Genomic DNA, 26,232 nt, shown 5'->3' on the forward strand with positions numbered 1-26,232 from the left:
TGGAACCCGCCCATTTGGAACATTTTCTATCTGTCCCCTTCTGGAGGTCAGCCAAGCACTCAGATTCCCTCTAATTCCTTGTCCGTTTGCCACCTGATTAATCCACTTGCAGCTGTAAAAATAAGAGCATGCTTCCACAGGATGCCTGGGGCTATGTAGGTATTTATCCCCCTCAGGCTCAGTCCTCTCTTACCTCATGGATTGAACACTATTCTCATTATATTATTGTGCAAAAGGTTGCCGTCTTCAAAATTAGTTTAGTTGTAGTCCTGACCAGACATAATATTTCAGCCTTTTCTGTGGACTCAGGAAAAGCTTAGCTAATAACTCTCCAAAAGCTGAGTCTGTAGACCAACTAGGAAAGTGCCTGCTGGGTTGAATAGTCTTGGAAAGTAAGCAAATTGGAAGGTTCTCTGAAGCTTAGGTGAGGTTTAGGCATCTGCTGCCCAGGGCAGGTGCACTGCCTTCTACGCAATGAATTCATATTCACCTCAGACTCAAATTCAGTTTGATAGAAGTTACAGAAAGAGAAAACTTCAGTGAAAACTGGCATAACCTATTAGATTACCTAACAATACAGGCAGGTTGTCAAGTTCTGTAAAGAAAAGCAAAGGCACTGCACTTTTGTCTCCTGTCTGCCGCAGTTTCAATACGTATTGTTGTTGGCAGGAAGAACTGAAACTCAACTACAGAGCTAGGAAATGGCATGCAGGTAAAGCTTGAAGCACACAGTAGCCAGTTCCACCTGGAAACATGGGAAACAGCTGATGAAAGACAAGTTTCTGTACTTATTTCTTCTTCTCCTTTCCTTTTAAGGGGAGAAATGTCCTGCTTTAAATATGTCAAATAACTTTTGATCTAAACCCAAAAGAAATACTAAGAAAATACATATAACTAGAAAGAGCAGCCTGTCAGAAAATGGCATGTGCAAATCAGGCATACAGAAAGGCCCAGTCAATCACTGAAAAATTTCAATCTATGTGCTTTTTAGTTGCTCTGATAGCATCATTCTTTCCATGTTCTGTTATGTTCAGTTTAAATAATTCTGGAAAAATCTCATTGTCATGGATTTGCTATCCAAAGGTAAGATTCCCATATACAAGCCTTGTTCAAAGACAATCCTAGAGGTACATACATATATATTTTGTTTTGTATTCACCAAATTTTGTACCTATCTACTTTATGAAATAAGATGTTGGGAAAATTGTATTTATTAATTTTAATGAACACAGGACATGTACAGTGTCATTATTCATAACATTTACAGACATGTCTAAACACATCTGCCTGAAAACAATCAGAATATTTATTTTGATACTTTCAATTTGCAACTATGTGCAATACAATAATTTAACAGTTTCTATTCAGAGCATGCCAATACCACTGAAACACCTACATTTAGTTAGTCAGCCAAAATTCCTGCTAATTGTTGCAATTGAGCATGAAATTTGTTGGCAACTTTGTTCAACACAAATCATATATTTCCATCCAAACAATTTCTGTAGTCATCTGATTATGCAGTGCATGTGCCAAATAAATTCTGTGAAGTGTAAAGATACATTTTTAATCAAAAAACCTGAACAAAATCAGGTTTTCAGAACTAATTGTGAATTCATGGATCCTACAGCTCATAAGCTGAGGCTTTACTCTCTTGTTAGTATGAAATATTAGGACATCAACCTGCATATAGATAAATCTCCTACACATCATGTTTAAGGCTTTCTTACAATGTCTGTTTGACCGTGAGGGTAAATTGACTTAACAGAGATAAGCAAGCAAACAAGAGAATGTAGGGATTAAAAGCGTGTTTTCTGTAAATTTAGTGACAGGATACATTCCAGAACCAATCTAGAATTTTTAAAAACTTTCTTTAAGTTAAGGACTCTGTCAAAACATCAAGTTTTGAGGTGTTAGTATATATTTCAGCAATAAACGCACACACAAAAATTTGGTCTATGTGAAAAAATGATGTGGCTTATTCCAGGCAGCATTTCTCAGACTATTTTTAGATTTCCCATATGCCAAAGGAGAAAACTATTACTTAGAAATCTTAAAATATTGTTAACTTGATTCTGTGCAAGGAATTGAACATCTATACATTTTACATCGAATACAGTTAGTATACACAACACACATAAAAAAATCATAGCTGTTACCAATATGCATGAGGAACTAGATAAAGTATTTGTTCTGATTCACAGGCTCAGAACATTCACACATTCCTAGACACAGATTTAAAGAGAAGCAACAAAATTCTTATGCAAGTGTAAAGGGATTTAATTAGGCAGAGCTACACTGTTGTTTATGACCACTGAACAAGGAATTAAGTAGTGTGAAATCTAAAATTCTTATTTGATGAAAAACAGATCATTAGATGACGAAGGAAGGAGGTCTTGCAAACCAAAGAATGCTGCTTTCAGGCAAACGCTTTCCTCCAACGTAAGAACTACCAAATGTGAAATGTGCATATGATATAGCATCCCTCACACATGGTATCATAAAAGGATACCCAAGGTGAACCAATCATTTGCAAAGAAGGAAAAAAAAAAAAGATATGACGGTAGGATTTAAAGTAAAGTGAAACAATAATTTAGAATAAAGTTTTCCAGATGAACAGGACTGAGGGAGTGGGCAGAGAAGAATGCAGTGAGCCACCAAGGTCAAAGTGTAGCACAAGATAATGGAGTTCTTGAGGCAGCGGACAGCAAATTTGGCATGATCTTTGAGTCATACAGAAAAACAGAAAATGTGATCCAACATAGATTCTTCTCTTCAGTGTCAGGTGTATCATCAGAATACATGTCTTTGAGATCTAGTAGTGTAGGATGCACGGATTTTGAAAGGCTATAAAAATGGTAATGCACTGGTTAAGACAAAAAATAATTGCATTGTGAATACAGACTTGAAGGAGAATATTGCTATTCTCCTTCCAGAATGCTGGAAGAAGCAGAAGCTATTCCAGAATGAATTGGAGATCCCGTTAGGCAGACCTACAATCACAGAGAGACTGGGGTCAGAGATGACTTAACAGTTTCTGATCTTGCAAGAAAACTTGAGGATGTAAATCAATGAAGATAACAGCAAATGTGAAGAGAAGAGTCAGAAATATTCAGTAACAGAAAACTCATATTGCAATGAAGGTAATTAAGGTGTTCAAACAACAGAAAATTTTCAGAGAGTATGCAGAAGGAAGAGCTAGGCGGCAATCAGAATAGTAATAAAGACAGAGCTGAAAGGAGAGAAGCTAATGCACCTGTGGGTACATGGTATCTGAAAAATGTTCAACCTGTTCTAAAAAGCTTCCAATAAAAGAAATTCCATCACCTCCCCAGGCAATTGCTTCCAGTGATTCAGTTTTATTATGAGAATTTTTTCCTGATATCCAGCTAAACCTCCACTACTACAATTTAAGTCCATTACACCTTTGCTGCCTACAGTTCACACAAATAAAAGATTGTTGCTCTCCTGATTGCTACTAACCTTTTGCATATTTGAAGGTTATTATTTTGACTCCTTTCCATAGTCTACTCCAATTTCCTCGACTTCTGCTTGTAGTTATAGTTTCTAAGTCTCTGATTGCTCACATTGTTCTCATATAGATTCTATCTCCTCTGGTCCTCCTTGAGATGTAGTGCCACAGACCTGACACAGTACTTAGCAAAGCCCTTTCCAATGCCAAGCAAAGCTTGGCTTACAGGTATAACATATGGACAATATGGATAATCCAAACTTGGAATTAGCATGAGATTTAAAAAAAAAAAAACAAAAAACCACAAACCAACAAACAAAACTTTGCTAGGAAAGAAAAATATTAGTTAGGGAAATTACAATTAAACTTAGGGATGAGAGTTCTTAAAAGCACCAACTCCTCACATGACATCCAAAGCCTTCTACGGGGCAGGTTACAAAAAACCTATGCAATCTTTGTTTCTGAATGATATTGAAAAGAATGAACGCAGTAGGTGTCTCTCAACTATGTTTCTGCTCCCTGGACTCCAGCTACAGCCTTTGCAGTCCCTGGAATCATTCAGAACAACCTGCAACTTGTTCTATGTGATCATGGCTGAACTGGCTCACAGGCTGTATCCTACACTCCACATTACACATTCCTCAGCACTAAGCACGACAAAGACAGAAACATGGAACAGCCAATGAAACCATCCTTCCCCATCCAGGAGAATGTCTGATTTACCCACAAGATAGTGTGGGATAATGTCTAGTTATCGCACCATACCAATAAAGAATAATCAGATTTGATCATATTTTAAACAAAATTTATAATAAATAATTAATATAATACACCAATATCTTCTTTGAAGTTCCCAGAGCTCAGCTCCCCAATGAGCTTGCACGAGCAACACTTGCAACTTCGTAAATTATATAGCACGACTTTAAGTAAGCAAGAAGTGCAAGTTTAATGGTCTTTGATAGCTCCTGTTGCCAAATATGTATTGCCTTTATGGTCACTGGAAACAAGATGACCATTCTAGGGACATATCTTAAATAAATTGTTAATTTCTCACAAAGGGAGGGAACTTATCCTCTGATACGGAGACTAAAATTAGGAACTGAGAATATCAAGGGGCAATCTGATGACCTGTAACAAAGAGCTGTGAAGAGTCTATTCCTTGATATTAGACATTATGTCATCAGCATAATGCAGGTGTAATGCTGATGAGGCACACAACTAGTTTCATTCCGTACAAAATAATGAAGTATGCTTAGGTTGCAGTTTCAAAAATTGCTCACTGAATTATTCAAATTAAACAAGAAAATTAACCCAACTTCACTGGATCTATTTGTAAAGCAAACTAAAAAGTCCTGACATCTTACTGGCAGGAGAAACCAGCAACAGAGCTTATTAGTATAGACTTCAATTACCTAAACCCCACAAACCTCCAGTACAAGATTTTAATGTGTTTTAATAAGTCACTCTGATTTCCAATAGCCATTCTTGGTACAATTAAAGCTACTGGTGTCGGTGCATACCTTCCAACTCTTTTACTCAAACAAATGAGAAATAATGGTTGATCTTTGCTTCATACTTATCAGAACAGCCTGAAATTCAAAACTTATTTAATGTACCATAAATATTACTTACTGCTTGCCAGAGAAACAAAGCTAGATTTTATTTGAAATTTGTAATTCTTGAGATCATCCTGCCTTGTCAGAAGTAGAGAACAATCTAACATCTGTGACAATTCTACAGGAAATGTAGTAACATGATGGAAAAATGATGGGTTTTAGCAGAAATAATTATTAAAGAACATCAATTTGAAAAGAAAAAAAAAAAAACACCCTAAAAAAATAAAAATAGTTGTCCAAGTAATACTGTAAAAATATCAAATGGATGATCATCATAAGAGCAAATCTGCACTTGGTTCTTATGCAGGCAATAAAGCATGTCTTTACTTCAGCAGATGTAGCACAGTAGATGCTGCTGTCCAGAGACTTACCATGACAGTACATTAGAGTTTACAGTAGTGCCCACCTCATCTCACAGGCCTAAAGAAAGAATCTGACCCTGTTTCAAAAAAAGTCATGAGCTCTGAATGAACTGAAAAATACCTAGAAGTTAGGCAAAGCAGGACAGAAAAAAAAAAAATTATTGCTTTTCACTTAACATAAAGATTAACTAAAACGACTGTCAGCAGCACAGGGGAAGTGACTCTTCAAATGTGATTTATATTTTGGGTGAAAAAATGTTGCCTAAAGGAGGCTTAGAACATGATAGCCTAAATGATTTAGCTTTCGGGGTATACTGAGCAGCAAAAAGTAACCAGATCTGGAAATGGCTTAGACATCTAGAAAAATAGAAGTGAAAGGAATAAAAAATGTTTTAACACTAAGGGCACTGAGTGTCATGAAGCATTGCATCTATTGATCTATGATGCTACTTTAATTTTTCATGACTCTGGTATTGAAAAAGTTATGGTAGTATCACAAAATACTACAATATTCTCAAACTCTCTGGACAAGGTGCTTCTGGTGTTTAATCTGGTGCAGATTAAAGTTTTTGAAGGAGTTAATATCAAGATACTATCACTTTGTTGGCAAAACATTAAGAAAGATAGACTGGCTGTTAAAGACTCCAAAGCAGAAAGAGAGCCCAAAATAACAGATACTCAACTCTCTTCTGTAATGTTTTCAGGATTTTATTTTAATCTGTTGCAAATTGCTGCTAACTGAAAATAGACCCAAATGTTATCAGTTCTACTGTAAGTATCTAAACTAGGCAATCATTTTAAGTACAGCATCCATACTCTTATAGATCTGCTTTCCAAATGCTGGGCAAAAAGCACCTTACCACTGCAAACTAAAACTCTACAGTGAAACAGTTGCTCTGGACATTTACAAATAAATGTAAATAACAAACCAAAAGCTAACTAAATGTCATACTGCAATTACCATGTAGATAGTCACATGAATATTGACATGTATCAAACCATCAGTATTAATACAGAACACCAGCTGTACAAAACCACCATCTTGTAAGCCAGATGACATTAATGAACAGCAGTCTCGCTATGCAGTTGAATGGGAGACTTGCAGTGATGTTTGGAACAGTTCTATGACATTATACTGTGCTCAAATGACCCACGGATCAATACAGTATCATTGGAAGTGCCAGAGTGATTAACATCAATAAAAGTACGAGATGAGGGGATGCAATTCACCACTGTTAAAATTTGAACCCCTGGTATATCAGTGCAAGAGCTCCGCGATGCTAATGCTGGTGGAACATTTTGAAGAGAGTTAGTGCATATTGCTCATTTTTACCAAAAGATCTCTAACTTTAAAAGATCCCAATGGACACCAGATTTCACAGAACTATTAAGACAATTTAATGATTCTAACTTAATATAACAAAAGGAAGTTATAGATACTTCATGCTATCCTATTGTTTAAGCATTGCATCCTGGAAATACATGTGTGATCCAAATTCCCTTGAGTCCCAAAGAGAGCTGAATGGCAACTACAACTTTCAGTGTCCTTTCACAAATTGAGGATAGAACTGGAATAGAAGCTTGATATAGCTCTCTTACAGAATATACAAAGGAAAATCAATACCCTGAATCACATTCACTTAATCCTCAGCAGAATGCTTTGATATAGATCAGTATATTGTAATTCCAAGGAAACTTTGAATGGACTTCATTCTGTGTATAACTATGTATTAATTAGGAAAAAACACTATGGATACTGAATACTAAACAATTACTAGAAAATGCTAGGCTAGGAAGAAAAAAACTGTAAAATATAATTAAAATATTTTAGCATCTACATCTTTTAGTGCTAAATAAAGGATATGAGAGAATAAAATGTGGCAGTTAACTTGTAATGTGTACTTCTAAAGTTTAATTAAACAATCAGTATGTACAGAATTAGAGTTTGGATGCCTCAGCTCCCACTCATTTCCTCTCTGAAAAGACAACAGAGAAAATGTTCCCAGATACCAGTGCAGAAACAATGAAATCACATTCCAAAAAAGTTAACTTTTAACTACAGTGTAATATGTCCTCAGTCTGGGAGACCAGACAGGTTTTCTGTTCCAAGATAAAAGGAGACAGAAAAATGGTGATATTGGTGAAGAAAGTGGGGGTTCTAGTATTTGATCAGAATATAACAAAACTTCCTCAAAGATATATGGCATTTTTATTCACTATCTATTCCAAGTATTTAAATTATGCCAGAAAGAACAACTGTGATTGCTTCCTATACAGTAGCAGGACAGAGTGCCTCAATTTGATAAGTACTCAAGAGCTGATTCTTTTTCTTTTTGCTATGAATCTGTTTTTCACATTGCTCACTTCACCATGAACCTTAGAGATTTGATGGAGTGTATTTAATCTTCCATTGAAAGAGGCTATTGAGAAAAGTAAGAGAAGCTTTGAATTTAAGAGGAATTGGCAGCAATGAAGAGAGAAGTACAATCCTGAAAGATTTCAGAGCTATCACACCTTCTTCCCAGGTCCCATCATAAATAAGAGAAAGTAATAGCTGTAAACACAATATTGTAAATAAAAGTAAAGGAAAAGAGGATTATGATCCACCAAAAGCCCAACCTAGATTAGATATCCATTATTATCCACACATTGTAATTCTCCCTCTATTTTCAGGTAAAACTTCCAGAATCCATTTCATGCATTATTACACTATTCCAATATCACATTGCCTTGCATATTATTATTTCTTTTCCAATGTACTGCAATTATAATAAAAGAATGCAGTAATGTAGCCATTATCTACAAACGAAAATATGCAGTATACTCTGTACTCTTTAAACCTTTACATATAAAACACAACACTGAAATTCGACTCACAGCTGCTTTATTTATTTGTTTGTTTGTTTGCTGTAATCTCTGTTAATTAAGATAGATGTTAACTAGGGGGCACTGTGTACTCGAAGGACTGAGCATGAGGTTTGCTCCCTCCTTAATGCCTGCGTCTTGCATTCCTTCAGCTCACATCCATCACGAAAGGACTGCCAGGTGAGCTGGCTGTCACTCCAGCCCAGGCTAATAGATTCTCCAGTGGCTTTTGTTACAGCTCATGTCATGCTATTAAAACTCTGCACCTTGAAAATGGCATAACATACGTAGCTGAGACTTGTCAGCTCCAGGTAATCAGATGCTGCTTGGTTTCAGAAGCAGATGCAGACGAGACTAGCAATATAAATATGCAAATCACAACGGTCCCTTGTCAGCACCACTGTTCCTACCTCTAATGGCCCTCGTAGAAAGTCTGTTTGCTCAGCTCCTACTTCCAGTGCTACATCGACAGAAGCAAAGGGGCGGCTGGCCATCTGCTGTCGTTCCCGCATAAGTTGCTGATGAGGAAAAAATGATGTTTTAACAAAACATTAAAAAATGCACCAGATATTAGTCTACCCTACCATACCTCCCATTAAAACATAAGACAGCAAATAGCATGCAAATAGTCATATTTTTAATATTAAAGGGAGAAAGTTATACTAAATTATCATCATCTATATTTACTTGAGAACGGAGCCCAGAGGGTTTATGTTGTCTACAAATGGTCTTTCAGTTTGAACTCTGGTGAAATCTCCAAATGAAAGCTTCCCCAACTGACTGTTCACTCTAAATAACTTTGCTATTTGTGCAAGTTGCAAGCAAATGTGGGAAATGGTTGGTAAAAATAGTTGAAGTCTAATTCCACTGATAACGCATGCATTAGAACACCTGCCAAGAACAAGTCCACTTGGTCTTCAAATTTTCATACTTCACTACTAAGCCAGATGGAGTTAATAGTGTCAGGACTCATAATTTTTTGCAGTATCTTTTTCACAGTTACTTATATATGAAGAATAATGTGTCAGGATTGGGAAGCCTGCATCAGTGTATTTGAATACAATCAGCTATGCTCACAGACCTTGTATAATCCCTTCCAATCATATCAGTGTGCACAGAAGTCCCAAGCAAAACCACAAAGCTAACTCATATTTCTTCCTCAATCTGTAATTATAATGCTTATTAAACCATGATGAATAAAAATGATGACCAGCACTAGATATTACAGATCTTACTTCACTGGTTCAGTGCAACTAATAAAAGCATTATTAAATATTTAAAGTGAATGAGTAGTGCAATTAAAGTCGTGTGCTCTTTCAACTGAACAGGACGTCACAGCATCTTGAAGAGACAAAACGCTTGCAAAAATGTTTTATTAGAAAAGATCTAAGTTTCATTTGCTTAGTGTTTTTCTACCTATTGTATCTCTGGAAAGCTTAAAATGTTAGAAACTGGTATTCGAATGTAAATGACACTAACACTGTGACGTACTGTTCATAAAAGCCTTTGAAATAATAAAAGGTATGCAAGCAAATATTTGCTGGCAGATTACTAATAAACACTCTTGATTTAAGGTCTGTTACAAAGTAAGAAGCTCATTTTGTAACACTTCTCATGCATATTTTCCTTGACTTGCACTTTAAGATTGTCTACAGAAATCTGAAGAAGCACTCATAATGTTAAAATCAAAACAGTGCAGTGGTCTCCTAATGCATACTTGAGGCCTGGTTTTTATACACATGCAATGTATTTGTCAGTGAGCACCTGCACAAATGGACTCCCAGTATATCATACCAAGAGGATAATCGATATGTCAGTAGGTGAAGCTGCATGTTTTATATTTAGAATAAATAAAAGCTTAGTATGAGTATCTAGATGGTTAAAAATTATATTTTTAACCCTTCATTTAAAAATTAAACTGACAATCTCTGTATATTGATTTACATCAGCACTGATTTGCATCACTACAATATATTCATAGATATTACAGCCAGAAAGAAATATGATGACCTTCCGGTCTTACAAACAACTTGACAGAGACTGCAAAAATTTAAAGCATAAAATACTGAGTCACTACATGCTAAAATGACTATATCTAGCTCCTTTGGATTCTAAAATAACAAAAATTAAAGAAAGCAATGTTATTAGAGCCATCCTGCCATATGGAACTCATTATAGCATTGTAGGTCTACAGAGCTATTGGCAAATGCTTACTCTTTAATGGGAAACCAAACATTGTTTTAAACAAATAGAATTGCTTGGGGAAAGTACTTAAATGAACAGAATAACCTACGCTCCAAATACACAAACAATTATTTGAAAGATTTACTTATCACAGAGTAAAACAGAATGTATACTTAATATGCTCTCTTTTTTTTAAGGCTAGCAGTTTTCTTCACCTCTGCTCCTGGTCATGCGTTCAGTAAAACCTTTTCATTCACTTGGTAGTCACTGTGATTTTGATACTCTGTCATTTGAGTAGAGTACTATGAAGACTCTTAATTAGCTCTGTAAACAAGAATGAAAACTTTAAAATGTTCAGCTGCCCATGAAGCACTGCTGAGTTTGGCAGCTGAGCACTCGCATATCAAAGAAAAGTGCGCTACTCAAAATACTGCTGCTTTCTCTTCAGCATTTTAAAGCTCCCTTCTCTCCACCTAAGGTGCAGAACAGGAAAAATAAGATGCAACAGAAATAAAATAAACATCAAAATGTTTAATATCAGGTTTGTGGCTGGAAAAGGTCACTAACTCCCACCGTCTGCAACTGTCCGTGTATGAAGCCAGAGACAAAGGCAAATTTCCAGTTATGGAAAATCTCGTGAGTTAGATTATCGCATGGCAGGTGGCATTCAGGTGTGACACCCTGCGCTCCAGTCACATACTGTTTTTCTGTAGCCCATACAGGTATGGTGAAATTCCTCTAATTCAGCCACAGGCCAAGAAACTGGGAAACTCACCGAACATAGGTATTATGAGAAGAGTGAAAACTCTTCCTTACCTTTTTCTCAGCAGTCAAAGAGATTAAAAAAACCATACCAATTTCACCATAGCTGAGGTAGAATAAACAGGGGATAGTGGAAAGTGAAACTATGCTTATATACTCATATCCAAAGAAAATTTACTGCATTTAAAAATCATACCAACAAAAAATAAATACATAGTTCTTCAGTAATTAGGGATATTTACTTGGAGACAAGTAATAGATAGACATTATTAACATGTAAGATTTGAATATTTTATGACACATTTAATTTATAATATTCAGAATTACGCACATGCCTAAATATTCACTTAAAACTATGGGAAATAGAAAACATTACTTTCTCAGCCTAGGACAGAAATTCAATGAGCATTTATCTGACTGAGCAGATAAACGATTTCAAAGTCTACCATAATTTTAAATTTCATTAAGAACAAGAGTGTTGACAAGATTAATTTTTTAGGCATCTCTATTATTTTGAAGCAATTTCAAAGTATTAATTTATATCCTATTAAATAGTTTTTATTCTAAAGTCTAACTTATATCCTATTAAATAGTTCTAATTCTAAAGTATAGAATTATATTTGTCATCAGCGAAGAACAGTAAGATCATCATAGAATCATAGAATGCTTTGGGTTGGAAGACCATCTAGTTCCAAGCCCCCTGCCATGGGCAGGGACACCTCCCACCAGACCAGGTTGCTCCCAGCCCCATCCAGCCTGGCCTTGAACACTGCCAGGGAGGGGGCAGCCACAGCTTCTCTGGGCAACCTGTGCCAGTGCCTCACCACACCCACAGTGAAGAATTTCTTCCCAATATCTAATCTAAATCTCCCCTCTTTCAGTTTGAAACCATTACCCCTCGCCCTATCACTGCCCTCCCTGACCAAAAGTCCCTCCCCACCTTCCCTGCAGGCCCCCTTTCAGCACTGGAAGGCCACTAGAAGGTCTCCTCGGAGCCTTCTCTTCTCCAGGCTGAACAACCCCAACTCTCTCAGCCTGTCCTCACAGAGGAGGTGCTCCAGCCCCCAGATCATCTTTTTGGCCCTTGATGTTAGGATATAATAAATTAGTTCAATTTTTTACTCAAAACTCCTATAATTTGGAATATTTCTTAAAAAAAAACATTTTCACACAATTAGTCCCTTGTCATGGAAATATACATTTCATCTCATTCTCCATGGACATGTAGATATCTTTGCCCATAGATGATATTAATTTTGAGTTTTGGTGTGCTAGTCAAATAAGTACCTTTGAAATAGGACCTGCTTCCCCATCCAGAAGTATATCACAGTGTTTGTCTGGGAATAAAATTTAATTTTAACATTGATCAAAAATGTTCTCATGGGGGATACTTCTCTGATCAATGCCGTTTGGAGTGAATTAGAATGTTCCATAGCATCTTGTATAATCTTATCTAAGAAAATGTATTTCTTGCAAAGTTCTTATTTAAGTAGAAATGTTTGATTTTTTTTCTTTCGGTTGATAACATTTAGACTTACTTTCAAAATATTTTAATGGCCATATTATATTCACGCACAATCAAACACTCAATACAAAATACATACTACAATGATTTAACACTAAGAGAACACAACATTTCAGCAATCCCAGGCTTGACATATTTCAAATCTTTTGTATTTTAGAAAGTGTTACCATTTTGCTTCTTTTTTTTTCTATTTAGAAGACTTTTTTCTTTCTCTTTTTTTTAAAGACTTGGGCTCTCATGTGAAATAGAATACTGCTCTTCTGACTAGCACTGCTTTTTCTATCCTCTTCTCTTCACCTTCCAGCAAAGCTGTCCTAGAAAAGCCCTAATTGAAAAGTACAAGAGATGTTAGGAACTAGGACAGGTGTACTTTCTCTTTGTTATGCAGTAACAGGCATTCTTGAAGGACTGATAGTTTAGGACAGCTGGACAGGATGAGGCCATTTTAGTGCCATAATAGGGTGATCAGAAAAATCCTTTCAAAGATCTTTCTGTTGCTGTTTGGCACCTTTACAGGCTAGTTTAGCCCACTGGCAAGCAAGGTGCATGTTAGAGTGTGCCATAACACATGCATGGACAAGTGTGCATGCCCAAGTTCAGGGGGCAGATGACAGCTAGGACAGGGATAAGAGGTGTCAAACACTTGTAAAAATGTTAGGAAGGCTTCTGACTGCCAAACCAAAAATGTTTTCCTTTTGGCTGTTTAGAGCCGGGCAGTCTCAGTGCACTACTTCAGAGGAAGATACGGCAGTTGAAAGGGTGCCTAATATTTTAACAGCAACAACGGCCTACGTTTTCTAGGTTTTCTTCCTTCACACCTTAGATTTTCTTTGTTGTTGTTGTTGTGTTTTCCTAGATCAGATCACTACCAACACTGTACCAGGACATCCATGACTCTGTCAAGATAAGTATTCAAAACTGCAAAGAATGGTAATTCTACAAGTTCTCTGGCAACAGCTGTCCAGTCTAGTGCTGCACTACCCACCTAGTGACAAAGGTTTTCCAAATGTCTAATCTGAAATTCCTGTTCTGCTTATTCATCACCCAGCTCTGACTTTTCTGCAGTTACAGCTTGGTTTCCTCCTCTCCTGTTTCTGTGCTGTCAACTGCTGATGTGAATAACATCAAAGGCTACATCAAAAGCATTAACAATGCCAGGCATTAAATCTGTGTTTTATAGGAAAAGTGTTTGCAATGAGAAAAAATGTGAAAACCTCATGGAGAGTAGCAGTGACTAATTTCTGATCACATGGCATTTGACAAACTCCAAGGGTTAAAAAATATATGTAAATAGACAGTCCTGCAAAAACAGTCTCTGTAAGCAGTGCAGTTCAGTCATTCATCGCATATTCTTGAGGTTTCTTATTGCCATATCTAATTAACAGAACTTAAATGAGTTTAAATGACCACACAGATATGAGTGGACCACAGGCATTTTGGTTAGGAACACAATTTAATTCCCTTCAAAAATCTTAAATTCTCAAACTGAATTATACATACTGATATTTCAGTGAAGCTCTGATTATTTGCTTTAATTTGCACAAGACAAAGATTGCCTTCTCTGTAACTTTTCTATTGTAACTCTTGGTGTTACAAATCTCTTCAAATTAAATTAGCTATTTACATAGCTGGAAAGGAGAGCAATTTCTCATTTACATGTTGAATAGCCTATTTGACTTGGTTAATTTCCAAATCAGCTGGTTTCACTGGAAAGGCATTTCATAGTCATTCAACTATTTTGTTGTTTTTCAGGTGAAATAAGCTCACCATTCCAGGGCTGCAGGAGATACAGAGACTGTAAGAGATGGACAAAAGCTGGCTTAGGAAACCAAGTAGCAGAAATAACCATATTTATGACAGTAGTCTGACAATCTGGATTCACTAATTCTCTCCATCATGAACTTCCTAAGTAATCCTGGTCGCTTGCTTTCCCTGTGCCTCATTTCCCACTCTGTTAAGTGGAAAGCAGCCTGACACAAGAGTGCATTCAGGTAGGCAATGAGATATTACAATGATGGACATGGTATAACATGCTATTTGCACCACAACGCAGACTGTGGAAACTTCCTAAGGTATCAGAGCCTATTCCATGCCACTTTCTTTTAAAATAGCCTGAAGAAAAAATGCTCTCAGGTGTGTGCAAAGGTCTGTCATGGGAAAAAATGAAAGGAGTTATACTTCTTGTCCTAGCTTTATACTGAATAAAATGAAGGGTTATTTAAACTAGACACAGTCCAGCAAACAACAGCTAAGACATACTTAAAATACAGTGTACACATCCCAAAAAATAACAGTTCCAAAAGGTCAAGTTTTTATGTATCCCTTTTGGAAACCAAATACCAGTCGTCTGTAATTTCCCTTGAACAAATCAAAAACGAGAAAAAAAGACGAGCCCTGAAAAGGTCATTTTGTTGCTAGATCCAAGGAACAGACATTTAATGTATTGCACATTAGCAAGCAAAGAGCAAAATGTGTATCTACTGTGACTTCAGGTTTTGGACTGGTTTGATTCTGGAATAGAATTCCCATCTCTAAAAGACTCTGATTATGAAATCAGAGTGGAAACTACAATGGAAATGCACCCTGGTTTATGCTTTATTTATATTTATTTATTATTTTTTATATTTATTTTTTATTTTATTTTTATATTTATTTTATATTTATTTATATTTATTTATTATTTATGCCAGTAATTTATGGAGCCTCATGTTACAATAAAGTGGTGATCAAGCCTTCAAAATTTTTCCTAAGAGATTAATTTAGCATAGGAAGATTTTCTGGATGCTAAGAATCAATAATAAGCTCAAAATTCAATTCACTGTTTTCAAATTTAAGAAGTGCTAAACAAGACCTAATCCTATCATCTCTTCCACTTCGATCACTGTGAATCCATGTTGCACATATACCCAGGTCTGTAACCACAAACATTTTAAAGGTTCCTCTAGAGTACTTCAGTCTTTCTGTAGGCCTTGCTAACCCAAGAATGGCACTCCTTAATCAAGTGGGTTTAAAAAATCCTTTCAGCAAACTGTGGATTATTTTGCTAGCAGAGACATTATCAATTCACAGAAAATGTCTAAAAATACTTATTCTGCAAACTAATTCTGTGTAGAGAGAAAAAGAGAGCCTGATCCACTAATTATATATGTTGAAATGTTTCCACATAGACATTCTACTGTATTTGCCCAAGGACAGTTATTTATAAATGAATATATTAAAATATGCGTTAAAATTAATTATTTCGGAATATGAAAGAGATATTCAAGTATCTTATTATGCAAACTACTCCTTAGAACTCTTTCATTTACAATGGTGTCACATAAATAATGCTTTTCAAACTGTCTTCTAAAGAATTACTAACACTGATAGTGTAGTACTTTAAAGACAAGTGTCATCTTTATAAGTGGAATAGACACAGTATGAAACTACCTTACGTTAACAAAATCTCAGTGCATCCTATCGACATTACTATGCTACTGCTTTTGAAATGAGGCATCATGAATATTATCCATTATTATCACAACAGTTAAAACCAGCTTTACATACTTACCTTAGACAACAGATGTCAAGCTGATACCAGCTCTGAGATTAAGTTTTAGGCTGTTCCCGTTGCAATTCAGATTGCTTTAAAGACAGTAAATATGGTCTAATAAAAGAAAATGGATATAAGTGGTACCTCATGATACCAGTTTGTCCACCTCTGTGCATCAGTCCTACACAAAGGCAGGTTGCAGTGTGATTATGATCCTTCTAGGAGATGTATAAGTTTTTTAAAAAGGCCCCAGTGATGGAGGTTCCACAGTCACTCCAGAAGTCCAGACTGCCTGATGATCCCCACGCTGGAAATGTCTTTTCTAAAATCTAAATTAAATCTCCATGCTGACATTTAAGCCATTTACTTCTTGTCCTGTCTACAGTGGACAGCACTCCCTGTCTACAAGTAAGAAAAAAACGCAACACCAAAACTCTTTTCTTTTACAGGAGTTCTTTATAAAATTGAAGTTTCCCTTTAACCTTCTCAACTGTTATCAAATGCGGGTAATGTGAGTATCTCACCACTCTTGCTCCCATTTTCAGTGCTCCCCTCTGTACTCTCCAAGTGCTGGACACTTGTCAAAAGCTACATACATAGCAGAACAGAAGGGCCACTTCACAGGACTTACAGACCTTTTTGTTGATAATATTATGCCAGCACCTTTGTTACAACAGAAGTATAGTGACTTATATTCATAGAATCATAGAACCACAGAATGGTTTGGGTCGAAAGGGATCTTAAAGACCACCTAGTTCCAACCCCCCTGCCACGGGCAGGGACACCTCCCCACTAGACCATGTTGCACAAAACACCATCCAACCTGGCCTTGAACGCTTCCATTCACTCCTGATTCATGATCATTTCACCTAATTTTTTTAATTTTCTTACCAAGCTTATTGCCCATTTCCCCCTACTGTTTTTTTATGCAGACGGTTACTTCTTTCTCAGTGTGGAATCACATATTTGCCAATTACAGAACTGTGGAACTGCAGCTTTTCAACCAATTATTTTGGATTCTTCCATCTTCTTTTGTAGATTATAATTCTGTATAGATTATAATTCTGTCCTATAGTATCTTTGCAGTCTCTCTCACTTCAATGACAGTTACATGTGCAATAACCATGGTCCGCCTCCTAAATCAATACCAGAATCAAATCTCAGCAGAAGCCTACTTGATATACCTTTCCCATCTCACATTGAATGACTTACAACTAAGTACTTCAAGAACACAGTTTACATTCACTTCCTTTTTATCTAAAAGGTCGGCTAGTCTATTGTATTAAAAAATCAGTTTGGCTTGATGTGATTTATACTTGAAAAAACATCATTGAATGCCACTCACATCTTCCCTTTCTTCTAAATTCATGTATTTTTTAAAAAAATTGTTTATTCCAGTACTTTTCCAAGAATTAATGATAAATTGCCTGGTGTCTAGTTGCCCAGCCCTTTCTTTTCCCCCTTCTTTTCTAAGATAGGGATTACAGTCATGCCTTTCTTGAACCTCACTTGTCCTAGCTGGAGTCTCAGAACTCTCACAGGCTCTGGGGTCACATATATGCTTAGCCAACTATGTAAATAGTCTAGAAGAAATTTAATCAGGTTATCCAATCTGAAAATATTTAGCAAGTATTCTCTAACCCATCTTTCTACATTACTGCTTGATATTGTATCCCTTGTTAACTGTAGGTACTAACAGACTTTTAAAGAGGCCTTAAAGAAAGCGTTTTTTAAAACAGACTCTTTTCCTAGCACAAAGTCAGAAAGATGGGTTATACATACCACTACTTTAAGGAGAAGTTCAACTACAGGACAAGTATATTTTAATCTGCAAATAATGTCAGTGCATTTTTTAACCTGCAAGACAACAAAAAGGGTCAGCACTGGATTTTTTTCCTATGTGAAATGATGTGAAAACGTACAGTCCAAATGATAATGAATGAATTGAAGCTATGCCAATTCAGAAAAAGCTGAAGTTTTTGTAACATACCTGGTCCCTAGACCACACAGTGACTTCAGACGATCAAAATCTTAAGAATTTTTTTCTGGTGACATTGAGTCCATGGTTTATATTTATTTTTCTCCACTATTTTCTTTCTACTTTTTTTTTTTTTTTTAATTAAATTGCAACATATGAAGTAAAAAATTATGAAAGATGAGAAATAAAAAAATACTAAGCAGGAAAACTGGGCTATACAGCAATAAAGATGAAGTTTGCCTTTATTATTACCTCTAATTCTTTAAAGCCATCTATTACGTGAGATTACTAGTACACTGATAAAGCGACAATGTAAATGAAACATTTTAAGTGCAGCATCATTGCCAATTACATAGCTATTCTAAAGCGGTACTTTAGAGGATACTCAAAGCATAAATGACATTACCATTAAGGAAGGTAAATGTGATGTGCCATGACTGAGTGATGCCTTTCAAGCTTTAATTCTTTAAGTATTAAGCAAAATAACCATTATTTTCACTGCCTTGCAAAGAGGACCAGAAAAAAAAAAGGTACACTTACAGTAGTCCTTTCTGACTCAGGATGGAAATGCCCTGATCTACACGGATCCACAGTGTAAGGAGCTAAACAGCCTTGCTATTGCAAGCTGAGTGGGCATGCCACACCACCCTGTGCTACTGGGTTGAGTGAGTAAAGCTCTTCTAGACAATCCTTACAAAAGCTGAGCCCATGTTACTTGGTTACTTGCGTCCCTTTTCATTAAAAAATGAGGCTCATCCTGCCGCTGATAGCTTTTTGATTTCAGTTGCCCCATCCAGGACAAGCTCTAAAACCTAGTATTTTTCACATCAACAACACAATTCTGAATCATCTTGAATCATGAAATGTGGAAAAAAAAAAACAGTCTGGTCACTCAGAATGCACAGAAAATGCTTATAACAAATTCTGTCCATGTGTCATTTTCAGAGAGTAGGGGTTTAGCTATACAACATAAAACTACCAATCTGAAATCTGGGTGCTTGTTCAAAGAAATATTCCAAACTTCACAGATTTGCTCACCATACCTAGCACATTCGGGTCAGCAAGAATTTGGCACAGGCTGCCAGTGGGACTGGCATGTAGCCGCAGCCAACTCATTTTGTGCAGGGGAGTGAATGGCTTCGAAACAGATGCAGTTCTGCTATCTGATCAGAGTCATAATGAATTAAAACAGCTCTCCTTTGTTCATGTTGTTTCTAAGTTTGAAACAACTGCTTTAGCAGATGTGAGATGTTACACCTTTTAATGGTGGTTGCTCAAGAATACTTGAACAATAAGTTGATTGCAAAGCTTTCGACTCCTGCTATAGGCCTAAGAAAGCAAGGCCACTAACCATCCCTTACCTTTGAAAGAAACCAAGAAACCGAGGCAGTTTGCTCTGAGTTCAAGTATCTTAAACAGGAAAGTTTCAATAACTGGAAATTGCTGAGTAAGTCTGAAGCTTGCAATATTTTAATGGAGAATTATTTTAAGAGTTGAACTGCTACCTAGTAAACTACAGCTACTGAAGGGACTAGAACCTGTCTAATCTCCTAAAATATTTAAGCTACATCAGAATTTCAGAAATAGAGGGCTTCCAAGCACTAAATACCCTAATCCTTCAGTCTAAATTCAGTTCTGAAACAAGAAGCACAACACTCATTCCAAGAGACCGTCTTGGCAATATCTGTAGCAGCAGTTGTTATTCTCTCTATCTTGATAATAATTTTGTGCACAATCCAGCTGCAAACAAGGAAATCCAGCTTTCCCAGTTGTGCTCCTACAACAGGTTGCACCAGTCTGTGTGTGTACATATTCTACAGATTAGAAAAAAATACTGTGAAGAAGTTAATCCCTCACTGCTGCCACAGTGAGACTTTCAATATAAAGGTGACAGAGAGTGTAAATCAAAGTGCTCTGGCATTTTGAGCTCCAGTCAGACTGTTTCAAGAGAGAGAACTGGGACGATTTAGAGTTCATCAATTATATCACATCAAATTAGCCTCCATCACTGGCTTGGCTCGACAGCTTTCATCTATTCTAATTTACAACAGAGAGGACAGCCAAGTACAGGATTGTGGCAATGACACAGTCAAAGGGAAGCACAGCACTTTTTGCATCGCAAGAATGGTAGGCTTTTCTGGACAGCCACTTCACCTGGGTCAAAATCTCCAGCCACGTTTAGTTTCTTTCATTTGCTTTGATCTGACAACCCTCATCCTCACTTGAGGAAGCAATGTGCTAAACATTTTTTTAGCAGTCCTGCAGTCACTGCCTTTCTACAGACACTGTTCTGTACACATCTACCTTACACAACGACTTACCTTTCCAGTTAAATCCTTAAGATAGATGGGTACACTACTGGAATGCTATTGCAACTGTATGTGGTTAGAACATAGGTTAGCTATTGTAAAGGAAAATCACTATCAGTAAATTGTTAGAATTTGCCTTCCTACTGACAGACTTTAAATTTGGATTTGCCATGGTTATTTGAAGACACTGACAGTGCAATAAGTCAAATCACAGTGAAACATGGAAAAGCATTGAAGAATCTCACACAGATATCACTTTACAAAACATTTTATATTAAGAATTCATTCCTTCGCTATGGATGCGATCACAAGCACTGTGCATCACTGAAATTACTGTTTAGAGGCTTACATGGATTCAGATGGAAAATGCGCCTTGCATTAGCCCTCTGCATAGTGGTGAATTTGCACAACAGGGATGAAAAGCCAGCTTTACTCCTTTTACCACAATAAATACTAAGAATGAATCCAATGGATCAAAAAGACTGTTTTCCACAGAGCATCCAGTCTCCCTCTTCTTCTAAAGAACATATTTTTTAATACAGGAAAATGAAAATGGGCATTTAAAAATGCACATATTGCAATGATTACTTCACCAGAATAATCAGGCTTCCAAAAGTATATTTTGATACCCCTCCATCACAGTTTCTGTGCATATTGCATTATATGTATATCTCTTTTACCTGCTTTTGTCTAACATGGCCCATTTCCAAATTAAACATTGCAAGCTTTAGGCAAGTCAAGGTCATCTTTCCCATTGCTTTACTTCCTCTCCAAGCTTGACTTTGCTGGTAGGATTTTATGTAGTGAACTACTAATAGGCTTTTTATGGCAGTCTTAAAGTTGTTTTAATAATTGTATCAGATTAAAAAGCTTAGAGAGGAGTAAATTATCAGAATTTCTGACTGCTAATTTTTAGAGACCCTCACATGATATTAGGCGCGATAAATACAAAGTAAAAACTGGGACACAATATTGCCTTTTACCTGGAACATTAATTGGCTCCTTCTTTTTAGATACAATCTTACAGAGTTTGTGTAAAGAGCAAATTACAACAAAATGTATCCATGACTTTCCTCTTACAAAACTGAAAACATAAGACATTTTTATATTCTTCAACAATATGTCCCTTTCTGCATAGGAGTCTTTTACCTGCATTAGAGAGCATCATAAATTTTTCAAGAATGTGGACTTGTTTTCTGTTATTTGTTCCAGCTGAAGATATATTGGTTTAAAATGTCAGGGAGTCTGCTATGTGTTAATGGATTTTTATATGGGCATCTGCTAAATGCTTTCAAATTTACACCACGGTAATGTACAAGACAGCTGGAATTTCATTAATTGAAATTTATTTACCAAGAAAAAACCAACAACATCCTTAATTGGGAGACAAAAGAAAACAAAGATATGATCTATGAGTCAAAGGTGCCACCCATCTCAATGATTTTCCTCAACAGACCTATATTTATCACAGTGCCTGCAAAGCAAGGACTCGCCCTCAGGGGCTTCTTAAAAAGAGCATGACAACTACGATTTGGCTAATTAATTTTCCCTACTTATTTAGAGTTGAGGGAAGTATTCTAGTATGTAATGCTCAAACCCTTCAACATAAGTTTTTATTTTCTTACTTGGGGCTGTGGTGGTTGCCTGATTATTAATATGGAAAAAAGTTATTTCTTGATTACATTAACTATTATTATTTAAATAGAAGCGTTTTAAAAACACACATGAATAAAGTATGATATTCACCTCTGCAGGGATGCATTTACATTCTCTCTCCCATCTAACTGGGGACCAACAAACCTCCTACCTTTGTATTTGCATAAGGATCACTCTCACCATTAGATCTAGCACAGGTTCAATATGTCAAATGACAGGTAAGTCTAGCACATTGCGGAGGAGGCAGTTCCTCTCTGTGAAGCAAAGATCAGACTCCTGTCAGCAAAGGTGAACTGAATGACCACAAACATGTGAAGTGCAAGAGCAGGGGTGGGGGGCGATGATCGGAAAGCATTCTCTGATCCTTCCCTGCCACACATAAATAGAAGTGGAGTACAGAAGTCACTAAAGGTACTACAGGAAAAACTTCCGGATAATACCTCCATTGCAGCTTCCCTGCATTGCTGAACATCTCTTTCTCTATCGGTGTTCAATGCTTTTGACAGTGCTTAAAAGAAACCATCGGCACTGGGAACTGAGTACATTGCTAACAGGTCCCACAGCTAATGCCATCAGGAGATGAGAAAGATGCTTTTCCTCACCTAGTTTGATTGAATTGTGTAATACAAGGGGGGGTTCACAGCTTCTCATCCACTAGGAAATCTTGCTTTGGTTGCTCAATACAGCTATTCCTTAAGTCCCAACTGCAGGAGCAATGCAGGGCGGAGTACTCCTTTGGAAAGCCCAGTCTGGAACCAGAGACCAACACAGGCAGCTTGGCGCTGTTGGGATATGGGTCTGAAAGACTCGCATCAGTTGTGATTTTTCTTATGTGCAACCTTAACCCTTGTATGAGGAGAAGGTAGCATGAAAATCTAGCAGCAGAGACGCTTTGATGATAGGCAAAGGGAGAACGAATAGCCACACTCAGTGGATTACTAAGCTCATCATTACTAAATTAAGAATGTATACAGCCACAGGCTACTCTATATATTATGTTCTATATGTCCCATATGGACATTTTTGATGGTCAGTAATCAGGACCCACAAAGAGATCCTAACAAATAATTTGGTGATATTTGGCAATTGATTACATCATTTCTTCAAACTTATACATGGTTCAAAATGCAAAGAGTTATATTGTAGCCACAAGTTATTTCTTTAACATGTTATGAATACTCAGATGAAGTTTCAATATTTTTGTTCTCTGACAATATATATATTTAGTATGAAGTTACAATTGCCAATATCTGTGATTCAAACACAAAAATCTACCACATATAAATGGCTGTTTCACATTTACTGCTTTGTCAATGCTCCCACACAAAAGGTGGCGAAACATAATGCTAGCAAATTTAGTTTCACACAGGAATATCCTTGTACCTGCAAACCATTGACTACAGCATTATTAGAAAAGAAAAATGAACAATTTTGAAAAAGGATCCGAATATTTGCCTTGCTTTATAATTTATCAACATTTTGATTCCCTTCCATTTCAATTCTGATGACTGAATCTTATAATTTCAACAGTGAAGAATTGCTTGCAGTTATATTTCACTGGCCTTTAAACTAATGTGCATTCATTCCTGTCCTACAGGCAAAAGTCATTTCTGAGTTTCTCAGTCTTTGATGGAGGGAAATGTTGACCTAATTCTCTGCAACTTTAAAGGCAAAAAACGTCAACAATTTTTAAACATGGCTTTTTAAATACAAGTGCAATAAAAGGTGTTCCAATAAAAATAAATAAATTAAAATTGTGGTAGATTAAATTATTTTCTTTGAAAGTGGAACCAGTCACATCCCACAAATGCGATCTTCTGTTTGGCTGTACCAACACTTTAGATATGTAGTGACTAAACCAATCAAAACAATATACAAACAGAGTATATCTGGTTTTCTGTATTATATAAGTTGGTGTCAGAGTTCTCCTGGTTTTCCAAGAAATGCCAAAATTTCTAAAATATATACTTTAAAATGTATTCTCAGCTGTAGTCTGTCTTCCTATGCCGAAAATAAAATAGGTCCTGTTGAACTGCTGAGCACCCAATATTTCTGACAATCAGTTTACATATGCTCTGGCACAGATTTAAAAATGTGGTTTTATTTTAAAGACTCTGGCTTCTTTGATTGCAACAGCACAGGTTGTACGACTTAGTGCTCAACCCAGAAATGAATGGTGTTTGTATCTGAATTAATCCAGAAAAAAAAAAATCATTGGAATTCACAGATGCAGGAGCACAGATTCATGTACACTAAACATTTCAGCTTCTTGGTCCTCTTTTCTTCATTTATATTCAATGAGGCAAGGCTGACTACAGCTGAGTATCTCAATTATTTATTTTTAAGTCCCTGCATTCTAACCACGTTACACACACAGCAGAGATCAGGTCCTTCCCTAATCATGTCCTGCCCAATTTTCAGAAAATGAAACATGAAACATAGTGTGAACTACACTCATAGTAAGAGTTGGTGTCACTCAAACTGACAAGGTCCAAGATATGCTAAACCAGAATCATGTACACCAGAAATAAAGTTAATGATGAAAAGCAGAATCAAGGAAAATGCTCAGCACAAGCTGCAAAAATGTCACATTTCTTTTTCTCAGACGTTTACTCCCTATGTCACCAACATGATAAAAAAATATGATGGCATTCCACATCTTATCTTCAGTTCTCAGTTGATGATAAATTCTGATTTGTCTTTCTGATAAATTTGAATAAATTTTTTTATTCAATCACACACAGACTACACGGAGACCTGTAGATATTATTTTACAGTTTGATTCACCTTGTTTTGAGCATTAACATAACAAAATATTTAACTAGTTAGAGGAATTTGCATAAAGGAACACCCTCCAGTATTTAGAAGTAAATAAAACACAGTTAAATCTCATGGAATAAAAATATTGCCTTCACATTTTCATCTACTACCTATATTGTGCATCTAAATAGTTTTTCTGTATAAATAGAAAATTTAAAAATTCTTCATATTCATCTTAATGTACAATGTGCATTGAATATTTGCAATAGGTAGGAACTTCTTATTATATACAGTTATTTAAGTGGCCACACCAGCACATCATAATTCTACCAGCATTTACTGCATCTACAACTAGGAAAGTATGGCAGGATACTGGCATTATTTTTCCCAGAGTGTGAAATGGGTTGTTTCAAACACTGAGTTAGGTCTAACATATTTAACATGACTTTTTTTAGCAAGTCAACGTAAGGCTTACACAGAATGAATGCAAACAATTTACATACATATAGCTGGTCCCAAATTTTATGTATTCTATTTAATTCCAATGCATATCAGGCTTTCACTGCTGAGTGAACAGTACTTTGTAATACAACTGGAAAGTCAACTGAAGAATCATGTTGGGTACAGTCTGCTAGACAAGCCAAGATACCTGTAAGTCAGCTTCCTCTTCTGCAAAAAGAAGTGTCAAGGCACTCAGCAATACACAGCAGACAGCATAGGTGGGGGAAAGCTAGGGCTAAGCTATATGACATGTCCTTGTGTGGTGCCTGACGGTGGGTAGTAATGTCAAGCTCTCCAGCCAGCTAGTGTGTGATAGATAGAAATACACTCTTTTGGATGGAGGCAATCAATCATGTTTGCTCTACACAGTACAGAACTGTGGCACCTGGACCACAGGAAGAGATTGTACCTGGATGTAACCCAGGTTTGGAGCTGGACACAGATGATGGAGAACAGCACTTCATGCTACCTGGAATTACAGCTTTCAGAAGGTATAGCAGCCATCTGAACACTTCAGAGATCAATGTTCACCTGACCCAAAAAAAAATTGTTCAATTTTTCATCCACTCATTAGAAATTTTCCCTGAAATACCTCTCTTCTCATACAAAGCTGACATTAGATAAAGTAGTATTTTTTAAAAGAAAAAGCATGCTATTTAGCCTTAGTTACAAATAATGACAACATTCAGTAAGGAGCACTGCCATCTTTTCCA

The 26,232-nt window shown here is 36.4% G+C and overlaps 1 protein-coding gene across 1 annotated transcript in view; it reads right to left on the reverse strand.

The window, feature by feature from the left end:
• ATRNL1 (attractin like 1) overlaps positions 1–26,232 on the reverse strand; it is a 531,929-nt gene that overhangs the window by 119,435 nt on the left and 386,262 nt on the right. Inside the window, exon 27 of the mRNA XM_086466503.1 lies at positions 8,723–8,830. Within this exon, the coding sequence (XP_086322629.1) occupies positions 8,723–8,830 (108 nt within the window). The remainder of the gene's footprint in view (positions 1–8,722; positions 8,831–26,232) is intronic.

Source organism: Leptosomus discolor, chromosome 6 (assembly GCF_034619465.1).
Source record: "Leptosomus discolor isolate bLepDis1 chromosome 6, bLepDis1.hap2, whole genome shotgun sequence".
Lineage (NCBI taxonomy): Eukaryota > Metazoa > Chordata > Aves > Leptosomiformes > Leptosomidae > Leptosomus > Leptosomus discolor.